This window comes from Manis javanica, chromosome 15 (genome assembly GCF_040802235.1).
Source record: "Manis javanica isolate MJ-LG chromosome 15, MJ_LKY, whole genome shotgun sequence".
In the NCBI taxonomy this organism is placed as follows: domain Eukaryota; kingdom Metazoa; phylum Chordata; class Mammalia; order Pholidota; family Manidae; genus Manis; species Manis javanica.
In genome coordinates this window covers 85,238,737-85,261,090 of record NC_133170.1, presented here as the reverse complement: position 1 = coordinate 85,261,090, position 22,354 = coordinate 85,238,737, and the positions used below count along the sequence as shown (strand labels likewise).

General features: G+C 46.4%; 2 protein-coding genes across 4 annotated transcripts in view; one reads left to right on the top strand and one right to left on the bottom strand.

Moving 5' to 3' along the window:
• ZNF70 (zinc finger protein 70) overlaps positions 1–22,354 on the bottom strand; it is a 64,162-nt gene that overhangs the window by 15,768 nt on the left and 26,040 nt on the right. The window lies entirely within an intron of this gene.
• Positions 7,430–20,257, top strand: LOC140846603 (immunoglobulin lambda-like polypeptide 5). The gene is made up of 3 exons (XM_073223676.1): positions 7,430–7,853; positions 18,517–18,635; positions 19,861–20,257. The coding sequence occupies exons 1-3, from the start codon at positions 7,492–7,494 to the stop codon at positions 20,178–20,180; spliced, it is 801 nt and encodes a 266-aa protein (XP_073079777.1). The 5' UTR covers positions 7,430–7,491; the 3' UTR covers positions 20,181–20,257.

Below are 22,354 nucleotides of genomic sequence, written 5' to 3'. Positions count from 1 at the left end.
ACACCAGTTGCAACCAACTGAACTGACTTCACAACACTTTATGAGTTCACAATGCAAAATTTGAAAAGTGGCAGTTGAAGTATCATCAGGGGATCATTTATTTTTTGCTGGATAATAATTATTCCTAAGCCATAGCAGATGTGTTATATTAACAACAACAACAAGAAATGTAGCAAGAACAGTCATCCTCCACGCCTGTGGCCCTTCTCAGTTTGGAAAGGATGCTGTGTGCTTCTACCTAAATGAGGTGTCAAGAGTCGTCAAGTTCATGTAAACAGAAAGTGGAGTGGTGGGTGCCAGGGGCTGGGGGAGGGAATGGGGTGTTACTGCTGAATGGGGACAGAGTGTCAGTTTTGCAAGATGCAGAGTTCTGGAGATGGATGGTGGGGATGGCTGTACAACAATAAGACGTGCTTGATGCCATGAACTGTACGCTTGCAAATGGTTAAGATGGTGAGTTTCATTTTATGTGTATTTCACCACAATTTAAAAGAGAAACTAGGGAGAAAAAATGCACTTTCACATCCAATACCTCCCAGCATCGACCACCTCCATCCTGAAGGTGAGCAGAGTGGCAGGGCTTCCTGCCTCAGGGGAGGAAGGCAACCCCAGCCACCAGGAGGTGACCAGAGGTGTGGCTCCTGGCAGCACCTGCAGAGTCAGGCCCTAACAACCTGTGTGGGCTTGGTTCCTCCTTGTTGCCCGCTGCCCACCCACCACCAGAGCACAGGGTTCCTGGGTAGAGGATGCATGGGGACAGGGTTGGGCAGGCTCCCATGGAAGCATGCCTGTGAACCAGGTGCCATGCTCATGATGGTGACCTCTGGCTCAAATCTGTGAGGGCGATTAAAGATGGCAGCATGAGAAGTGAGACAGAAGCTTCCTCCTAAAACCGTATATAATATGAAAATATAATCAATACAACTAATCCTGAAAGAGCAACAGGAAAGAGGACTGTGCCAAACTGCATACACCTTGAGAAAAGAATAAACTTCATGGAACAGGATAATATGCCAAAGCCGTGGCCTGGCTGGACCCAAGCCCTTCCCCCACCCCAGCTCACTGGTGGGAGGAAGAGAAATGGAGCAGGGAGGGAGTGGAGGCCTGGGACTGCTGAACACCTAACTCCTGAGATCTGTTCTGGGAGCACAAACCTACATTTCATGGTGCTTGCGTGGTACTCTTGTGATTAGGGGGTTGGAAAGCTAAGACAGGCAGAATTCCTGGAGAGAATAAGATTCCAGCTGCTTGTGGAAAACAGTTGCTCTGGGACAAAAGAAAGGCAGGTAGTCTGAGAGACTTCCTAACAGCAAGAGGGCTAGGATTGCATGGAGCTTATTGCTCAGGAGAAAGGACAGGTTGATAAAATTGTCCAGGAGCACTCTGCCCAGCAGGTTGGGAGCTTTCACAATCCCAGCTCCCTGGATGACTACACAGCTCCAAGGACCCCCTCTATGATGCACAGCCTACTGCACCTTTCTCCCAGCCAGCCCCACCTGGCTCGCAAACCAGCAAACCCTACCCTGGCATTAGGCCAGCCAGAGGGAAGATCTGTCTATAGCAACTACAAATGCAAAGCATAGAGGCTTATACCTGTGTGCTTGGCCCACTGGTTCTGGTAGTGGAGGCAGGCATAGCAGCCAGGAAGTAGGAAATAGCGCTTCCCCACCTCCAGGCACCAGTACCACTCCCCTGCAACCCCTGATATTGCTTGAGGGGGTGAGCAGCTCCAGAGAGTAGAGCTTCTGGGCCCTAGAGGGCTCCATATACAAATATGAAACACCAAGGAACCTGGTTCAGAGTAAAATTATTAATACAACTCCTGAGAAAGATTTAAATGACATTGACCACATGAATCTTCCCAAAAGGGAGTTCAAAATAAAAATCATTCACATGCTCATGGAGGTACAGAAAAATATTCAAGAACTCAGGAATGAAATCTGGTCGGAGATCCAATCATTGAAGAGCACAATGGAGGGTATTAAAAGTAGATTAGATATGGTGGAGGAGACGATAAATGAAGAAACTAGGAAAGGGGAATACAAAGAAGCTGAGGCACAGAGAGAAGAAAGGATCTCCAAGAATGAAAGAATATTGAGAGAACTGTGTGACCAATCCAAACGGAACAATATTCACATTATAGGGATACCAGAAGAAGAGAGAGTAAGGGATAGAAAGTGTCTTTGAGGAGGTAATTGCTGTAAACTTCCCCAACCTGGAGAAGGAGATAGTCTCTCAGGCTATGGAGATATACAGATCTCCCAACACAAGGGACCCAAGAAAGACACCAAGACATGTAATTATTAAAATGGCAAAGATCAAGGATAAGGACAGACTACTAAAAGCAGCCAGAGAGAGAAAAAATATCACCTACAAAGGAAAGCCCATCAAGCTACCATCAGACTTCTTAGAAGAAACCTTACCGGCCAGAAGGGAGTGACATGATGTATTTAATGCGATGAAGCAGAAGGGCCTTGAACCAGGAATACTTTATCTCACAAGATTGTCATTTAAATTTGAAGGAGGGATTAAACAATTTCCAGATTAATAAAAGATGACAGAATTTACCTCCCACAAACTATCTCTACAGTGTATTTTGGAGGGACTGCTATAGATGGAAGTGTTCCTGAGGTTTAGTAGGCGTCACCAGAGGTAATAAAACCACAGTAAGGAAAGTAGAACAGCTAAGTACTAAGAAAATGCAAAATTAAATTAAGTATCCCCAAAGTCAATCAAGGGATAGACAAAAAGTACAGAATATGATACCTAATATATAGAGAATGGAGGAGAAAGAAAAAGGAGGAGAAATAAAAGAACCTTTAGATTGTATTTGTAATAGCATATTAAGTGAGTTAAGTTAGACTCTTAGATACTAAGGAAGTTAACCTTGAACCTTTGGTAATAATGAATCTAAAGCAATGGCAATAAGTACATACCTATAGATAATCACCTTAAATGTAAATGGTCTGAATGCACCAATCAAAAGATGTAGAGTCACTGAATCGATAAAAAAACAAGACCCATCTATATGCTGCCTGCAAGAGACTCACTTTAAACACAAAGACATACACAGACTAAAAGTAAAGGGATGGAAAGAGATATTTCATGCAACTAATTGGGAGAAAAAAGCAGGAGTTGCAGTACTTGTATCAGACAAAATAGTCTTTAAAACAAAGAAATTCACAAGAGACAAAGAAGGACATTACATAATGATAAAGGGGTTAATCCAACAAGAAACAATGCCCATTATAAATATCTATGCACCCAACACAGGAGCACCTACATATGTGAAACAAATACTAACAGAATTAAAAGGGGAAATAGAATGCAATGCATTCATTCTAGAAGACTTTAACACTCCACTCACTCTGAAGGACAGATCAACCAGACGGGAGATAAGTAAGGAGACAGAGGCACTGAACAACACATTAGAACAGATGGACCTAACAGACATCTACAGAACTCTACACCCAAAAGCATCACGATACACATTCTTCTCAAGTGCACATGGAACATTTTCAAGAACACATCATATACCAGGCCACAAAAAGAGCCTTGTTAAAGTCAAAAAGATTGAAATTGTACCAACCACTTTCTCAGACCACAAAGATATGAAACTAGAAATAAATTATGCAAAGAAAATGAAAAATTCCACAAACACATGAAGGCTTTACAACATGCTCCTAAATAACCAATGGATCAATGATCAAATAAAAACAAAGATCAAGCAATATATGGAGACAAATGATAACAATAACAACACCACAAAATCTGTGGGATGCAGTGAAGGAAGTTCTAAGAGGAAAATATATTGCAATACAGGCCTACCTCAGGAAAGAAGAACAATCCCATATGAACAGTCTAAACTTACAATTAGAAGAACTAAAAAAGAAGAACAAATGAGGCCCAAGGTCAGTAGAACGAGGGACATAATAAAGATAAGAGCATAAATAAATAAAATCGAGAAGAATAAAACAGTAGAAAGAATCAATGAAAGCATGAGCTGGTTCTTTGAGAAAATAAACAAAATAGATAAACCCCTAGCCAGACTTATCAAGAAAAGTAGACATTCTATTCATATAAACAGAATCAGAAATGAGAAAGGAAAAATCACTATGGACACCAAAGAATTATGAGAGAATACTATGAAAAATCATATGCTAACAAACTGGATAACCTAGAAGAAATGGACAACTTTCTAGAAAAATAAAACCTTCCAAGGCTGACCCAGGAAGAAACAGAAAATCTAAACAGATGAATTACCAGCAATGAAATTGAACTGGTAATCAAAAACCCACCTAAGAACAAAATACCTGGACCAGATGGCTTCACTGCTGAATTTTATCAAACATTTAGTGAAGACCTAATACGCATCCTCCTTAAAGTTTTCCAAAGAGTAGAAGAGGAGGGAATACTCCCAAACTCATTCTATGAGGCCAGCATCACTCTAATACCAAAACCAGGCAAAGACACCACAAAAAAAGAAAATTACAGAGCAATATCCCTGATGAACATAGATGCAAAAATACTCAACAAAATATTAGCAAACTGAATTCAAAAATACAGCAAAAAGATCATCCATCATGATCAAGGAGGATTTATTCCTGGGATGCAAGGATGGTACAACATTCAAAAATCCATCAACATCATCCACCACATCAGCAAAAAGAAGGACAAAAACCACATGATCATCCTCATAGATGCTGAAAAAGCATTTGACAAAATTCAACATCCATTCATGATAAAAACTCTCAACAAAATGGGTATAGAGGGCAAGTAACTCAACATAATAAAAGCCATAAATGACAAACCTACAGCCAATATTATACTTAACAACGAGAAGCTGAAAGCTTTTCCTTTAAGATTGGGAACAAGACAAGGATGCCCACTCTCCCCACTTCTATTCAACATAGTTCCGGAGGTCCTAGCCACAGCAGTCAGACAACACAAAGAAATAAAAGCCACCCAGATTGGCAAGGAAGAAGTTGAACTGTCCCAGTTTGCAGATTACATGATATTGTAAATAAAAACCCTAAAGAATCCACTCCAAAACTACTAGATCTAATGTCTGGATTCAGCAAAGTTGCAGGATACAAAATTAATGTGCAGAAATCTGTTGCATTCCTATACACTAACAGTGAATTAGCAGAAAGAGAAATCAGGAAAACAATTCCATTCACAGTTGCATCAAAAATAATAAAATACCTAGGAATAAACCTAACCAAGGAAGTGAAAGACCTATACTCTGAAAACAAGACACTCATGAGAGAAATTAAAGAAGATACCAATAAATGGAAACATAGCCTGTGCTCTTGGCTAGGAAGAATTAATATTGTCAAGATGGCAATCCTGCCTAAAGCAATATTCAGTGCAATTCCTATCAAAATACCAATAGCATTCTTCAACAAACTAGAGAAAATTGTTCTAAAATTCCAACGGAACCACAAAAGACCCTAAATAGCCAAAGTAATCCTGAGAAGGAAGACTAAAGCAGGGGAGATTATTCTCCCCAACTTCAAGCTCTACTACGAAGCCACAGTGATCAAGACAATTTGGTACTGGCACAAGAACAGACCCATAGACCAATGGAACAGACTAGAGAGCCCTGATAGAAACCCAAGTATATATGGTCAATTAATATATGATAAAGGAGCCATGGACATACAGTGTGGAAATGACACCGGAAATGACACCCTCTTCAACAGCTGGTGTTGGCAAAACTGGACAGCTACATGTAAGAAAATGAAACTGGATTATTGTTTAACCCCATACACAAAAGTAAACTCGAAATGGATCAAAGACCTGATTGTAAGTCATGAAACCATAAAACTCTTAGAAGACAACATAGGCAAAAATCTCTTGAATATAAGCATGAGCAACTTTTTCCTGAACGTATCTCCTTGAAGAAGGGAAACAAAAGCAAAAATGAACACATGCGACTACATCAAACTAAAAAGTTTCTGTATGGCAAAGAACACCATCAATAGAAGAAAAAGGCATCCTACAGTATAGGAGAATATATTTGTAAATGACAGATCCAAAAGGGGTTAACATCCAAAATATATAAAGAACTCACACACCTCAACACCCAAAAAGCAAATAACCCAATCAAAAAATGGGCAGAGGATATGAAAAGACAGTTCTCCAAAGAAGAAATTCAGATGGCCAACAGACACATTAAAGATGCTCCACATCGCTAATCATCAGAGAAATGCAAATTAAAACCACAATGAGGTATCACCTCACACCAGTAAGGATGGCCAGCATCCAAAAGACTAAGAACAACAAATGCTGGTGAGGATGTGGAGAAAGGGGAACCTTCCTAAACTGCTGGTGGGAATGTAAGCTAGTTCCACCATTGTGGAAAGCAGTATGGAGGTTCCTCAAAAAACTAAAAATAGAAATACCATTTGACCCGGGAATTCCACTCCTTGGAATTTACCCAAAGAATGCAGCAGCCCAGTTTGAAAAAGACAGATGCACCCCTATGTTTATTGCAGCACTATTTACAATAGCCAAGATATGGAAGCAACCTAAGTGTCTGTCAGTAGATGAATGAATAGAGAGGAGGTGGTACATATACACAATGGAATACTATTCAGCCATAAGAAAGAAACAAATCCTACCATTTGCAACAACATGGATGGAGCCGGAGGGTATTATGCTCAGTGAAATAAGCCAGGCGGAGAAAGACAAGTACCAAATGATTTCCCTCATTTGTGGAGTGTAACAACAAAGCAAAACTGAAGGAACAAAACAGCAGCAGACTCAGAGACTCCAAGAAGGGACTAGCAGTTACCAAGGGGGAGGGGTGGGGAATGGCAGGCAGGGAGGGAGGGAGAAGGGGACTGGGAGGTATTATGTTTAGTACACATGCTGTGGGGGGGGTCACGGGGAGAACAGTGTAGCACAGAGAAGGCAAACAGTGACTCTGTGGCATCTTACTACACTGATGGGCAGCGACTGCAATGGGGTGTTGGTGGGGACTTGATAATATGGGTAAATGTAGTAACCACATTGTTTTTTCATGTGAAACCTTCATAAGAGTGTATATCAATAATACCTTCATAAAAATTTTTTTTAATCTGCGAGGATGTGAGTGCGTGGAGGGGGCAGGGCAGGGGTGCGATGAGGCCGGCGAGCTGCTGACCAAGGTGCATTAAACACTACTTCTATAATTATATCTTGGTTCCAGACCTGAACATTAGCTTCTTGCTAGCCTACACCTGTTTCCTCCCCTGTCCCCACCCCTGCCGCAGGGCGGGTGAGAAGAGAGGCCCCAGCCTCAGCCTCCTGACCTCGGTGGCCCTGTGCTGTGAGCTCTGCCCACCTCCAGGCCCTGGGGAGAGGCTCCACAGGCCCCGCGCCCTCAGGGAAAGGGGACAGGAGCAGGTGCATCCCACCCACCCAGGGCCCCAGGGGTGGGCCCAGCTGGCAGCTGCGGGGAGGCAGTTGAGCTCCAGGCCCCCACCACAGGGGGACAGTTGGCCGATGTCCCGCTGGGAGATGCCCAGGAGCAACAGCATGGGGCCTGGAGGGGCTGGGCACTGGGCACAGGGGCCAGAGGAGGCACAGGCAGAGGACGGGGCCACGCTGGCCAGGGCGCCCTACCGACATCCCCTGCTGGAAGCCCGCATAGCAGGTCCTCCGACCCTGAGGGCAATGAGGGTGGGGAGAGGCCGGGTGGGCCGTGAGGCCCCTGGGGCCCAGATCCCCAGCTCCACACGGAACTGGCCCCTGCTGTTGCTGGGCCTGGCCGTGGGCACCCATGGCTGGCTGCCCCCAACGACATCACCAAGGAGCCTGGGCCCTGGCGCCCCAACAGGAAGCAGCCCTCGGAGCCTGTGGGACAGGTACGGGGCTGAGTGAGCCATACGGGGGAGGAGAGGGTCCCTGAAGCCCAAACTGCGAGTTGGGGACGGAGTGGCGATGAGGGGGTGAGGAGTGAGAAGGAGAGCCCAGCCGGAGAGGGAGGGCCTGGGCAGACACCAGATTTATCTGAAGTGTTGACATTTTGTTCAGTGTGGATTTGTTTGCATTGATATTTTTAACTTGTATTAAAATATTATTTATCTTGATGACCTTGTGCTGTGGCACCCCTTACATTTTGCACCCAAGGCTCATGCCTCCCTCGCCGCACCCTGGTCCTCTGGGTAGGGCACGGCCGTGGAGGCGGGGTGAAGCGTTTGCCTGGGTGGTGGGTGCCGCCATCCCGGGACCCCTGGGCTGCCCCCTCTTAGCTGATGAGCCACCTCCTCGCCCATCCCCTCACTCTGGAGGGGCCCTTCCCTGGGGTCCTTCAGTCAGGGCCACCGCCTGCAACTGGCCCCCTAGGAACCCGAGCCCACCTGGAGGCAGCCTCACTTGTGGTGTGACCTTGGCACCCTCCTCTCTGTGGGGGGGAAGCCCGCAAAGTGCCAAGCACCTGGGTCTGCCATGAGAATGAGTGACCCAAAGGCATGTTCACCATGGGCACTAGGTTCTGGGGGCAGAACCTCCCTCTCAGCAGCCCCACAGGTCAGGTCCCATTATCTCATTTCACAGGTGGGGACAGAGGCCTGGAGAGGGGAGGCGGTGTGCCCACGTCACACAGCTGGTGCAGTCTTCAACGCCCAGTGTCAGTGGCTTCCAGGGTCCCCATATCCATCTCCTGAGCAGGTGGGGCTGAAAAGTCTGCCTCTCTGGGCCTCAGTTTCCAGCCCCCTGCAAAGTGAAGGGTCTTATTTGGGTAAGGGCCTTGCCGCCTGACACCCACCTCAGGGTTGCTGGGGTTGCCATGGCAAAGGGCTGGAACAAGAGGAGCAGCCCTGCCATGGAGGATGGGTCAGTTCCTTAGGGCGTCAGGCAGGACTGGCACCTCAGCACCCCGCAGGGGCTGGTAAGGAAGGGTGGGGCCAGGAGAGCAGGAGCAGAGGTGAGGCCCCCTTCGGGGTCTGGCTTGGGGCCGGCATTGAGATCCTAGGGGAACAAGATTCAGGGCCAAGTCAGGGCCCACTGGGAGGCGGCCGGGTGAAGTAGCGACCACACAGCGTGATGCCTGCGGGCCCGAGGCACTTGTAGGGCAGGACAGGAGGCCCCACTGGGGGTGGAGGACAGGTAGAGGGACCCACCTGGGCAATGCGTGCAGGTGCAGAACGTTCAGAGAGCCCCCAGTGGTCCGCGGGACCGGAGCTGACGGGTCCTGCGGTCAAGCTGGTCTGAGACAGGCAGCCAGCCCCTGACCTGAGGACCCACCCCTGGAGGACAGACTTCATGTGGACAGTCCTAGGGGACGTTTGCAAGGGAAGGACATGACCAGACTTGGGCGGGAGGGAGTGGGAATCCGGAACTAGAGGGGCCTCGGGGAGAGTGTGGTGCTGCCCCAGGCAGAGTGGACAAGTAGGCAGACAGATTCAGGAGAGGGAGGAGCCAGGACTCCTCCCCAGGTTTTTGCTGGGCCATTAAGAGAACCCTGTAACTGCATCAGCTTGCTCGGTTTTCACAAAACGGCCCAAGAGAAGAGGTGGTCTGCAAGCATTGGTCTCCAGCATGGGTGTCCCCTCACTGACTGGCCACTCAGGGCAGGGGGCAGGGGGCGGGGGGCCTGCACCAAGGGCATCATGTCCAGGTGTGGGGACAGAGCCATGGACCATTTCAGGGGGAGGAGGGTGGGAGGAGTGGGTGATGCCCAAGCTGGTCTTGTAGATGGAGGGGCACTGGCCAGTGACAGGGGGGCTCTAGGCAGAGGGAGCCATGGGGCCTAGAGGAGACTGAGGTACACAGGCACAGCAGTTTGTGTCCAGAGTGGGGTGCTGACCATGGGGGTCTTCTGTGCCTGACCTTTATCCTGGGGTCCTTGAGGAATTTAAGTAGGAGACTCTCAGAGTTGGGTTTTTGTCTTGGAAAAATGGCTTTGGGGGGACTATATCAAGCTGGAAAGCTTCTGTACAGCAAAGGACACCACCAATAGAACAAAAAGGCATCCTACAGTGTGGGAGAATATATTCATAAATGACAGATCCGATAAGGGGTTGACATCCAAAATATATAAAGAGCTCACACACCTCAACAAACAAAAAGTAAATAAGCCAATTAAAAAATGGGCACAGGATCTGAACAGACACTTCTCCAAAGAAGAAATTCAGATGCCAACAGGCACATGAAAAGATGCTCCACATCGCTAATCATCAGAGAAATGCAAGTTAAAACCACAATGAGATATCACCTCATACCAGTAAGGATGGCCACCATCCAAAAGACAAACAACAAATGTTGGTGAGGTTGTGGAGAAAGGGGAACCTTCCTGCACTGTAGTGGGAATGTAGTTCAACCATTGTGGAAAGCAGTATGGAGGTTCCTCAAAAAACTCAAAATAGAAATACCATTTGACCCAGGAATTCCACTTCTAGGAATTTACCCTAAGAATGCAGCAGCCCAGTTTGAAAAAGACAGATGCATCCCTATGTTTATCGCAGCACTATTTACAATAGCCAAGAAATGGAAGCAACCTAAGTGTCCATCAGTCGATGAATGGATAAAGAAGATGTGGTACATAAACACAATAGAATACTATTTAGCCATAAGAAAGAAACAAATCCTACCATTTGCAGCATGGATGGAGCTAGAGGGTATTATGCTCAGTGAAATAAGCCAGGCGGAGAAAGACAAGTACCAAGTGATTTCACTCCTATGTGGAGTATAAGAACAAAGCAAAAACTGAAGGAACAAAACAGCAGCAGAATCACAGAACCCAAGAATGGACTAACAGTTACCAAAGGGAAAGGGACTGGGGAGGATGGGTGGGAAGGGAGGGATAAGGATGGGGAAAAATAAAGGGGGCATTATGATTAGCACATATAATGTGGGGGACGCATGGGGAGGGCTGTGCAACACAGAGAAGACAAGTAGTGATCCTACAGCATCTTACTACGCTGATAGACAGTGACTGTAATGGGGTATGTTGGGGCGACTTGGTGATGGGGGGAGTCTATTAAATGTAATATTGCTCATGTAATTGTAGATTAATGATACCAAAATAAAAAAATGGCTTTGGGATTTTTAGGCTCAGATTAGAAAAGCAGAGAGGGCTTGTCCACACAGCAACCAGGCACCAAGATCTCCTATGAAACAGGCAATTGAATTTTAAAGTGATGGTACCAGAGGGTTGGCCAGGAAAGAATGGGCACCTCCCCATGGACTATCACTGGGAGACGAAGTTTCTGGAACAAATATGTATCAAGATTCATAAAAAATGTGCATTCCTTTTAATCAAGTAATTGCACTTTCAGAAATTTACCTTGAGGAACTAATCAGAACTTAAACTAAATATTATAAGTGTGTTCATGGGGAAAAAGTGGAAACAATCTCAGTGTCTAACAGTAAGGGAAGGTAAAATAAACTATGCTACATCCATCGTAGGGAATATTAAACAGTTAATAATGGGGTTTTTTTATGACTACAATGACATGAACATTTTTTAAAAGGCTGCAATATGTCCTATTGATTTTTGTCTATTTTAATTTACACAGAGTAAAATTCAGTCCTTTTGGTATAGTAGTTGTATACATTTTAATAAAATCCTAGAGCTGTGTAACCACCACCACAATCAAGAAACAGAACATGTCCACCACCTTCCAAATGTTCCACGCACCCTTTTTGCAGCCAATCCCTTTCTCCATCCTCACCGTGACAACCACTCATCTCTTTCTGACCCTACAGGTTTGCCTTTTCCAGAATATCCTATAATGAAATCATGCAGTATGTAATCTTTTCTTTAAACTTTTTATTTTTAGATAATTGTAGATTCACATGCTGTTGCGCATCCCAAAGATCCCTCCTGATGCCCTTGTATAGCCACGCCCACTTATCTCCCTCCAGAGCCCCCTGTCCCCCAGGACCTGGCAGCTACTAATTTGGTCTTTGTTTCTAATGTTGTCATTTCAATATTGTTCTATAAATAGATCATACAGTGTGTGATATTTTGGGACTTGTTTTTTTTCACCCAGCATAATGTTCTGAATCTTGATCCAGCCTCTTGGGTGTGTCATTGTCTGTTCCTCTTTTAATAGCTGAATAATAAGATTCCAAGAAAGGAACCCTTTGAGTCTGGCTTCTTTAGCCTTTGTGATTCATCCAAGTCATCTCATTTGCCAATAACTTGTTCCTCTCTATTGCTGAGTAGGATTCCATTTATGATGTATCACAGTTTAACTGTTCACCAACTAAGGAACATTTGGGTTGTTTCCAGTTTGGGGAAATGATGAATAAAGCCAGTATAAACATTTTTGTTTGAACATATGTTTTCATTCCACCTGGATAAATACCTAGAAATAGGATTTGATTGATCATATGGTAAACATATGTTTATAGGAAACTACCAAATAAGTTTCTAAAGTGGCTGTGCCTTTTTACATTTGCACAAGCAATGTGTAAGAGTTCTGGTTGCCCTGCATCCCTATCAACACTTGGTATTTTCAGTTTTTAGAAATTAAGATAAAATTCATTTAACATAAAACTCACCATTTTAAAGTGTACAGTTTAGTGGCATTTAGTGTATTCATAATGGTGTGCAACCATCCCCACTATCTAGTTTCAGAGTATATTAATCACCCCAAAAGGAAACCACAAACCAGTCATTCTCCATTTTCCATTCCCCAGTTTCTAGCAACCTCTGACCTGCTGTCTGTCTCAATGGGTTTTCCTGTTCTGTGTATATCATATAAATGGAATCATCATACAATCTATAGCCTACTGTGTCTGGATTATTTCATTTAACATGTTTTCAAGGCTCATGCATGTTGCAGTATGTATCAGTACTTCATTCTTTCCAAGGCCAAATAATATTCCATTGTACAGATATCCATTTATCCATTCATTAGTTGATGGCATCATGGTTATTTCCACTTTTTGGCTATTGTGAATAGTGCTGTTATGAACATTTATGTCAAGCTTTTATTTGAATACCTATTCTCAGTTCCTTTGAGTATATGCCTAACAGTGGAATTTCTGGGTCACATGGTAACTCAAGTTTTTGAGGACAGCCAAACTGTTTTCCACAGTGGCTGCACCATTTTACAATCCCACAAGCAAAGTACAAGGGTTATAATTCTGTACGTCCTCACCGACACATGTTATTTTCCTTTTCTGTTTCCTTATGATAGTCTGGCTATGAAGTGGCAACTCATTGTGGTTTTGATTTTATTTCCCTCTAATGAATAAGAGCGAATGTTTTCATGTGCTTCTGGTCATTTTTATGTCCTCTTTCGAGAAATGTCTGTTCAAGTCCTTCATCCATTTTTAAATTGGATTGTCTTTTTGCTGCTGTGTTACAATATTTCTTTATGCCATTTGCATATTTGACCCTTATCAGGTATGTGATTTGCAAATTATTTCTCCCATTCTGTGAGTTGTCTTTTCACTTCCCTTGATAGTGTATTTAGAATCACAAAAGTTCTAAATTTTTATGAAGTCCAATTTATCTATTTTTTTCTTTTATTGCTTGTAATTTTAGTGTCATATCAAAGAATCTGTTGCCTATTCAAGGGCATGAAGACCTACACCTATGTTTTCTTCTACGAATTTTAGTTTTAGCTCTTAAATTTCAGTCTTTGGTCCATTTTGAGCTAATTTTTGTTTACAGTTTGAGGTAGAAGTCCAACTTCATTCTTTCGCATGTGGATATCCAGTCATCCCAGCACCATTTGTTGAAGAGACTGTGATTGCCCAGGTTGAGTTGCCTTAGCCCCTTTGTCAGCAAATCAATTGATAATAGATGTAAGGCTTTCTTCTGGACTCAAGTCCATTGATCTGTAGGCCCATCCTTATGCCAGTACAGAACTGTTTTGATTACATTAGCTTTGTAGCAACTTTTGAAATTGGGAAGTGTGAATCCTTTAACTTTGCTCCTCTTTCTCAAAATTGTTTTGCCTGCTGGAGTCCCCTGCAATTTCACATGAATTTTAGGATCAGTTTTTTCATCTCTGTAACAATGGCTGATCATTGAGATGTTGATAGTGGTTGCATGGAATCTATAGTATTGCCATCTTAACAATATTAAGTCTTCCAAGCCATGAACCCAGGATGTCTTTGTATTTACTTAGGTCTTTAATTTCTTTCAACAACACTTTGCAATTTTCAGTGTACAAGTGCTGTTAAATTTTCTTTAAATGTTTGGTAGAATTTCCCCATGAAGCTGTTTTGCCCTGAGATTTTCTTTGTGGGGATATTTTTGGTTACATTTTAATCTCTTCTTACAGGTCTGTTCAGATTATCTATTTCTTCTTGAATCAGTTTCAGTAGTCTGAGTCTTTCTAGGAATTCGTTCATTTCATCTAGGTTATCTAATTCGTTGATTTACAGATACTCATTTCCTGTAATCCTTTTCACTTTCTTATAGTGTATAGTTATGTCCCACTTTCAGTTCTGATACTAGTTATTTGCAACTTCTCCATTTTTCATTTGTCTAGTAAAAGTTTGTCAAATTTAGCCATCTTTTCAAAGAACCAACTTTTGGTTTTGATGATTCTATTGTTTTCTATTCTATGTTTCATTTCTCTCTACTCTAAGCATTACTGTCTCCTTCCTTCCAGTAACTTTGGGATTAGCCTGCTCTTTTTTCTACTTTCTTAAGGTATAAAGTTAGGTTGTTGGTTTGAGATCTTTCTTCCTTCCTTTTTAATATCGCTATTGTTACAGCTATAAATTTTCCTCAGAGTACTGCTGTTATTAAACCCCATAAGTTTTAGTATGTTGGGTTTTAATTTCATTCATCTAATATATTTTCTAATTTCACCTTTTCTTCTTTGACACATTGATTAAGAGTATGTTGTTAATTTCTACATTCATTTCCCAGTTTTCTTTTGTTATTGACATGTAGTTTCATTCCATTATGGTCACAGAAGATCACTTGTATAATTCGAATCTTTTAAAATTTACTGAGCCTTGTTTTGTGACTTAACCTACAGCTAATCTTGAAGAATACTCCAGGGGCTCTTGAGAAGAATTTTTGTCCTGCTCTTGTTTGGTGGAGTGTTCTATATGTGACCTTTAGGTCCACTTGGTTTATAGTGCTTTTATAAACAAAATTAAAAAAATTTTTAATTAAGTCCTCTATTTCCTTATTGATCTTTAGTATAGTCTTTCTGCATATTATTGAAAGCAGGATTTTGAAGATCCGACTATTATTGTCTCCCTTCAACCCTTTTTTTTTTGGTATCATTAATGTACAATTACTTGAACAACATTATGGTTACTAGACTCCCCCTATTATCAAGTTCCCACCACATAGCCCATTACAGTCACTGTCCATCAGCATAGTAAGATGCTATAGAATCACTACTTGTCTTCTTGGTATATACTGCCTTCCCTGTGCCCACCCCCCTACATTATGTGTGCTAATTGTAATGCCCCGTTTTCCCCCCTATCCCTCCCTTCCCACCCATCCTCCCCAGTCCCTTTCCCTTTGGTAACTGTTAGTTCATTCTTGGGTTCTGTGAGTCTGCTGCCGTTTTGTTCCTTCAGTTTTTTCTTTGTTGTTGTACTCCACAGATGAGTGAAATCATTTGGTACTTGTCTTTTTCTGCCCTGGTTTATTTCAGTGAGCATAATACCCTCTAGCTCCATCCATGTTGTCACAAATGGTAGGATTTGTTTTCTTCTTATGGCTGAATAATATTCCATTGTGTATATGTACCACATCTTCTATATCCATTCATCTACTGATGGACACTTAGGTTGCTTCCAATTCTTGGCTATTGTAAATAGTGATGTGATAAACATAGGGGTGCATATGTCTTTTTGAATATGAGAAGTTGTATGCTTTGGGTGAATTCCTAGAAGTGGAATTCCTGGGTCAAATGGTATTTCTATTTTGAGTTTTTTGAGGAACCCCTATACAGCATTCTGCACCCTCGCCAACATTTGTTGTTGTTTGTCTTTTGGAAGTTGGCCATCCTAACTGGTATGAGGTGATATCTCATTGTGTTTTTAATTTTCATTTCTCTGATGACTAGAGATGTGGAGCATCTTTTCATGTACCTATTGGCCATCTGAATTTCTTCTTTGGACAAGTGTCTATTCAGATCCTCTGCCCATTTATTAATTGGCTTATTTACTTTTTGTTTGTTGAGGTGCATGAGCTCTTTATAGAATTTGGATGTCAGCCCCTTATCAGTTATGTCATTTATGAATATATTCGTCCATACTGTGGGATGTCTTTTTGTTTTATTGATGGTGTCCTTTGTTGTACAGAAGCTTCTTTGATATAGTCCCACTTGTTCATTTTTACTTTTGTTTCCCATGCCTGGGTAGATATGTTCATAAAGAAGTTGCTCATGTTTATGTCCAAGAGATTTTTGCCTATGTTTTTTTCAAAGAGTTTTATGGTTTCATGACTTACATTCAGTTCTTTGATTCATTTTGAGATTACTTTTGTGTATGGAGTTAGACAATAATCCAGTGTCATTCTCTTACATGTAGCTGTCCAGTTTTGCCAACACCAGCTGTTGAAGAGGCTGTCATTTCCCCACTGTATGTCCATGGCTCCTTTATCATGTATTAATTGACCATATATGCTTGGGTTTATATTTGGGCTCTCTATTCTCTTCCACTGGGCTATGGGTCTGTTCTTGTGCCAGTACCAAATTGTCTTGATTACTGTGTCTTTGTAATAGAACTTCAAGTTAGGGAGCGTAATTACCCCTGTTTTATTCTTCCTTCTCAGGATTGCTTTGGCTATTCAGGGTCTTTTGTCATTCCATATGAATTTTAGAACTATTTGCTCTAGTTCATTGAAGAATGCTGTAGGTATTTTGATAGGGATTGCACTGAATATGTAGATTACTTTAGGCTGGATGGCCATCTTGACAATATTAATTCTTCCTAGCCAAGAGCATGGGATGAATTTCCATTTGTTAGTGTCCTCTTTAATTTCTCTTAAGAGTGTCTTGTAGTTTTCAGGGTATAGGCCTTTCACTTCCTTGGTTAGGTTTATTCCTAGGTATTTTTTTCTTCTTGATGCAATTGTGAATGGAATTGTTTTCCTGATTTCTCTTTCTGCTAGTTCATTGTTAGTGTATAGGAATGCCACAGATTTCTGTGTATTAGTTTTGTATCCTGCAACTTTGCTGAATTCAGATATTAGACCTAGTAGTTTTGGAGTGTTTGTATCCAATAAGCCTCAACTCAATGCCACATTCTTTTATAAATTGGGAGTTAAAATTGGCGAAAGCAAAAGCTGTGGTTTCTTGTGGTTTTGGAGTCTCAAAGGGTGGTTCTATTGGTTTTCAATTATTTTGAGACTTGTTTTAACTTTAAAAAGGAATATTTAGATATGAAATCTAAGAACACAGGTTTCTGACCTGGGGTGGGGTGGGGTGGGTGGAGGTGAGGGCACTCATTGTCATGTGTGACAAGATAAAGACAGAAAAAGAGCGAGGTTAAGGGAAAGATGGTCAGTCTCAATTGGACATGATGAGTTTTAGATTCCTGTTAGGTATCCACCTGGAGATGGTCAGTAGACAATGAGGTGGAGCCGAGGAGAGGTTTTGAAGCTGGGATTGACTCAAGCTTCAGTATATGGCCAGTAGTAGGAATCCACAGTATAAAGTATATTAGCATAAAGGAATATGGCAAAGAAGGAGGACCCAGGGTAGTGGCCTTGGGTCACCAGCTGGTATACATGGCCTAGGAGAAAGGGAAGTCAGAAGGGAAGGGGAATCCCAGATGCCAAGGGGAAGAGAGTGACTGGAAAGAGGGGCCATCTCCCTATTGCACCCTGCAGAGATACAATAGCATAGGAACAAGGGAGGGACCTCAGGCTTGACTGTGAAGAGGACCTTGTTGGCTTTGACCTGAGAGGTTTCAGGGAAGGATGGAGATGAGAGTCAGGGGCACCCAGCCATGTCCCAGCACATGCTTGGGAGCCAGTGTCACGTGGATGGGTAGATGGGTAGATGGATGGATGGATAGATGATGAATGGATGGATGGATGGATGGACAGGAAGATAGACAGAAAGGCAGTGGTCTGAGAGATCAGAGAAAGATTCATGAAATAGGTGGAACTGAATCATGTCTCAGTGTGGAGACAAAGGTTGGGGGGTCTCCCCATAAGAGCATCACAAGTCAGGAATTACCTGGTGTCCATGGGCCCTGGGAGGAGGCTTCCTAGCTGGATTGTGGGAAATTGTGGGGGAAGAACCCCCAGAGACCCTAAAATGAGGCCAGGAGAGATTGAGCAGGTCTGAGCCAGCTCAGGACTGACCTCGCCACCCGGCCCAGCCACCTGAGGGGATACAGTAGTCAGCATCTCTGTCAGCACTGGGACTGGGGCGTGACCAGGACAGCCTCAGATGGGGAGGATGGGCACTGGTGAGTCCAAGGCCAGGGGCAGTGCTCCACTCGGACAGGGGGCCAGGCACATAGGCCCCTCTGGCCACAGGCCTACTGAGGGTGCCCTGCCTCTGGGACCATAGCTGCCTGCTCACCTGGCCCCAAGCCATAGCCCCACCCGCTACAGCCCCGTGCCGTCACACCCAGCAGGTTCCTGCTCCAGCCCGGGCCCCCGGGGGCAGGCCCCAGGTGCCGGGCCAGGGAGTTTGGGTCCGACCCCCAGTCACCGTGGTACGTCTTTGGTGAAGGGACCGAGCTCACCGTCCTAGGTAAGTGGCTCTCACCACCTTCCCCACCTGCCCACCCCTCTGCTTATCTCAGGAAAGTGACTTTTCTCTCTCTGGGGGCTGCTTATCCTCTGCTCTCCCAGCCTGAAAACCTGACTCTCTTCTTTCTCTGTGGAATCTGGTACAGATGGGTTGGTCTTGGAGTGACCAGTAGAAGAGATCCCAGTGGCAGGAGCACCACCTTCAGGGCCCAACAGTTGGGCACAGCCAGGTCCCAGGGGTCTGGCCTGGGGGCTTTGGCCCAGGAACAGGGGCTCCTTCGCCTCTTCTAGGGCAGACCCCGCAGGGGGCAAGAGGCTGGCTCTGATGAGGGGCAGTGGGTGGCCTTAGAGAGTTCTGGGTCCTCAGGGGCTGGGCTGAGAGCTCACGCCCATCCAGGCTGGGAGGGCCACACGGGAGGCTGGGGACAGGGCTGGGGTTGTGACCGCACAGCTCCTATGGCCCAGGTATCTCACCTGTCCAAGGGTCCGCCTCTTGCCATCCTCAAAGGACACGTTAGATTCAGGAGATGAGGAAGGGGGAGTGACCGGGGGTCTCAGAGCTACATGGCCACTCCAGGAAATCAGCACTTCCACTGGACGTATGGGGGAGGCCGTCATCCGTGAGCAGCCCCAGGAGACAACCGAGGGCAAGGGTCCTGCGGGCAGGGCAGGGGCCGGAGAGGCGGGCAGAGCCTGGGAGAGGCCCGGGAACTTTGGCTGGGGAACCGGTCCTTGCGGGGACAGTGGAGGCGAGGCAGGGGCAGAACCTGTGCCTAGTGGGAGAGGGGGCTCCAGGCCCCACTGTATGCCAGTCTCAGGACTGGGGCCCCCACACGCTATCAGGACTATCCTGGGGAGGAGACCCCAGTCAACAGGGGAAGCCCCCCAGGGGGCCAGAAGGGTGGAGTGACACAGGGCCTGAGGCTGCGCCGAGGGCTGGAGGGCAGGGCCAGACCCCAGACTCTGGCGCCAGAGACAGAGAGGAGGAGGACAGCCGGCCCTGGGCGCCCCGGGGAGACGGAGGCTTCAGAGGCCCGGCGGGAGCACTCACCAGGGAGAGGGCACTGCAGGGCCTCCAGGAGGGTGGGGGACTGTCTACGCCCAGGAGCCGGGGTGGAAGGGAAGGTGTCGGGTAAACAGGCACGGCCACCAGAGGGACAGTCAGAGAGGCCCCCCCAACACCCCTGACTCCAGGAAAACTCACACCCCCTTCTCTGTGCACACAGGTCAGCCCAAGGCCGCGCCCTCGGTCACCCTCTTCCCGCCCTCCTCCGAGGAGCTCAGTGCCAACAAGGCCACAGTGGTGTGTCTCATCAGTGACTTCTACCCCGGCGCCGTGACGGTGGCCTGGAAGGCAGACGGCGCCCCCGTCACCCAGGGCGTGGAGACCACCAAGCCCTCCAAACAGAGGAACAACAAGTACGCGGCCAGCAGCTACCTGAGGCTCTCCCCCAACGCGTGGAAGTCTCACAGCAGCGTCAGCTGCCAGGTCACGCACGAAGGGAGCACCGTGGAGAGGACGCTGGCCCCCAGGGAGTGCTCTTAGGCCGCGAGCCCCCGCCCCTGGGCGCCTGGACACACAGGCCTCCCGGGAGGGTCTCCCTCCCCACGCCCTCTCCCTGCTCCTCATCAACTCGCAATAAAGGGTCCTCCCTGCCCATCTCTGCTCATTGTTTTGTCTCATATTTAATTTGTAATCTCTCCAGGATGCTTGGGGTGGCTTGTACGGCGTCATGGCACCCAGTCGGGAAAGTGACCCGAGGGGAGAGGCTCCCGGCCCTCCTGAGGCATCTCCCAGGACACTGGCCGGGACACGGGAGGTCGGGTCGCCAGAACATCAGTCCCTCTGCCCCCGCCTTCCTCCAGCTCTTCCTCCAGCACAGGGCCAGGCCCCTCCCTGCACCTCCCCAGCCAGAGCTGGCCGTGGCCAGTGGCCTCCAAATAAGCCGTCCCTCCCTCTCCTGGTCAGGACCCCCTCCTCCCTCTCTGCCTGGCTTAGCATCTGCCCACCCAAACCGCCTCCCTGTCCCTCCCAAGGGCTGGACTACCCACAAGGTCCAGGACACTAACTACTGTCAGCTTCCCAGGCTCTCAAGTCCAAGGGCCACCTAGACTCCTCACCCATGGGCAGGTTCAGAGATGTTAAGTGGAATAGAAGAAAGCTAGGAAGGAGACTCACACAAAAGGCCTTCTAGGAGGCTCAGAATTTGCCAAAATAAGCTCTGAGCCCCCAGGAACCAATTCAAGGAGGGAAACACGTGCCTCTTAAATTCTCTGAGATGAAACAAGCCTTTGCTGGAAGGAAACTGGTATCTCAGTGCTGAGACCAGGCATCTTGTGTCACAGTTCAAAGTGGGGACATGGTTTACCTGAGCCTTCAGCATGGACAGGAACTGGACTGTGACACACAGGTGACCCCTCGGTAGCCTCAGGATGTGGTGATAGCCACAAGCTGGCGGCAGCTGCTCCTGCATGGGGAGCCCTCCGTGCAACTGTCTTCATTAACACCAGGTCACCACTGCTGAGGGGGATGCTACACAGAATGGTCCCCCGATTTGCCCATGGGGGGTCCAGATGGGCAAGCTCTTGCCGCTGGATCCAGTTGGGCCTGTGGCACAAAATCGCACCCCCCTGCCCCACTGCATGCCCAAGCCCACTCCTTTCCCTGCCTGGTGCCCCCTTGGCATCCCAGGACCCCCGGACAGCTCCCCCACCAACACCCCGGCTCTGCCACACAAAAGCCACAAAGGGGTGGGCTATTCAGGCGCATGGCACAGAAAGGCCCCTGCCATCTTCCCCAGGGGGCTTTATTTCTTGGGAACCAGTCGTGGGTGTCAGCCGGAAAAGCAGGTCCCATCCAGGGACTTTGTGGGTGGCTCTGTGAGGCTCCAGGGCTCCCTGGTGGGGAGGGGGCTAGGGAGAGAGCCCTGACCCCACCACCCCTCATGCTGGGGTCCCCCGCTGCACTGTGGGGGATTGTGGGGGGCAGCGGCAGAGGGTCAGGCACTATCTCCATGGGCCGGGGGCTGTGCTAAGGGTCCTGGTGGGGGCTGGCCCCCCGGCTCCTGCCCCTGTGCTGGGGCCACTGCACCATGTCAGCACCGACGCAGCAGCGGGAACAACAGTTCATTCACCTACAGGTCGGGAGGGCAGAGGTCTGACACAGGCCTGCAGGCCATAATCAAGGCTCCATGAGAATCTGTTTGCTTGCCGTGTCTGGCTTCCAGAGGCCGCGGGCATTCCCTGGCTCCGGCCCCTCCCACCAACACCGAAGCCCAGCACTGGAGGCAGAGGCCAAAGGCCTCAGCTCTCTCTGACCTCTGCCTCCACTGCCACATCTCCTCTCTGACCCTCCCGCCTCCTCTCTCCCTTGTAAAGGCCCAGTCTGCACTCCCAGCCCTTTGTTACATTCCTGAAAAATCCTTAAAAGGGGGAACCCCCAACCTTTCAGGGCATTCCTCTCTCTGAGGTCGCCTGCACTTTTCAAGTGTGTAACCTTATAATCTTAAACTCTCTTTCTCCAACCTTTCAGGGTGCCTCTCCTTGCTGAGGTTGCTTACTGCACTTTTTCTCTCTTTAAGTATCTTTAAATAAAACTTTACTCTGCTTTACTACTGTGTCTCTGCCCTTCAATTCTTTGTTGCAGTGGGAGAAGGACTGAGGAAAATACACAATGCTCCCCTGACAATGACACTGATTTAGTGACATGTGACACAGAAT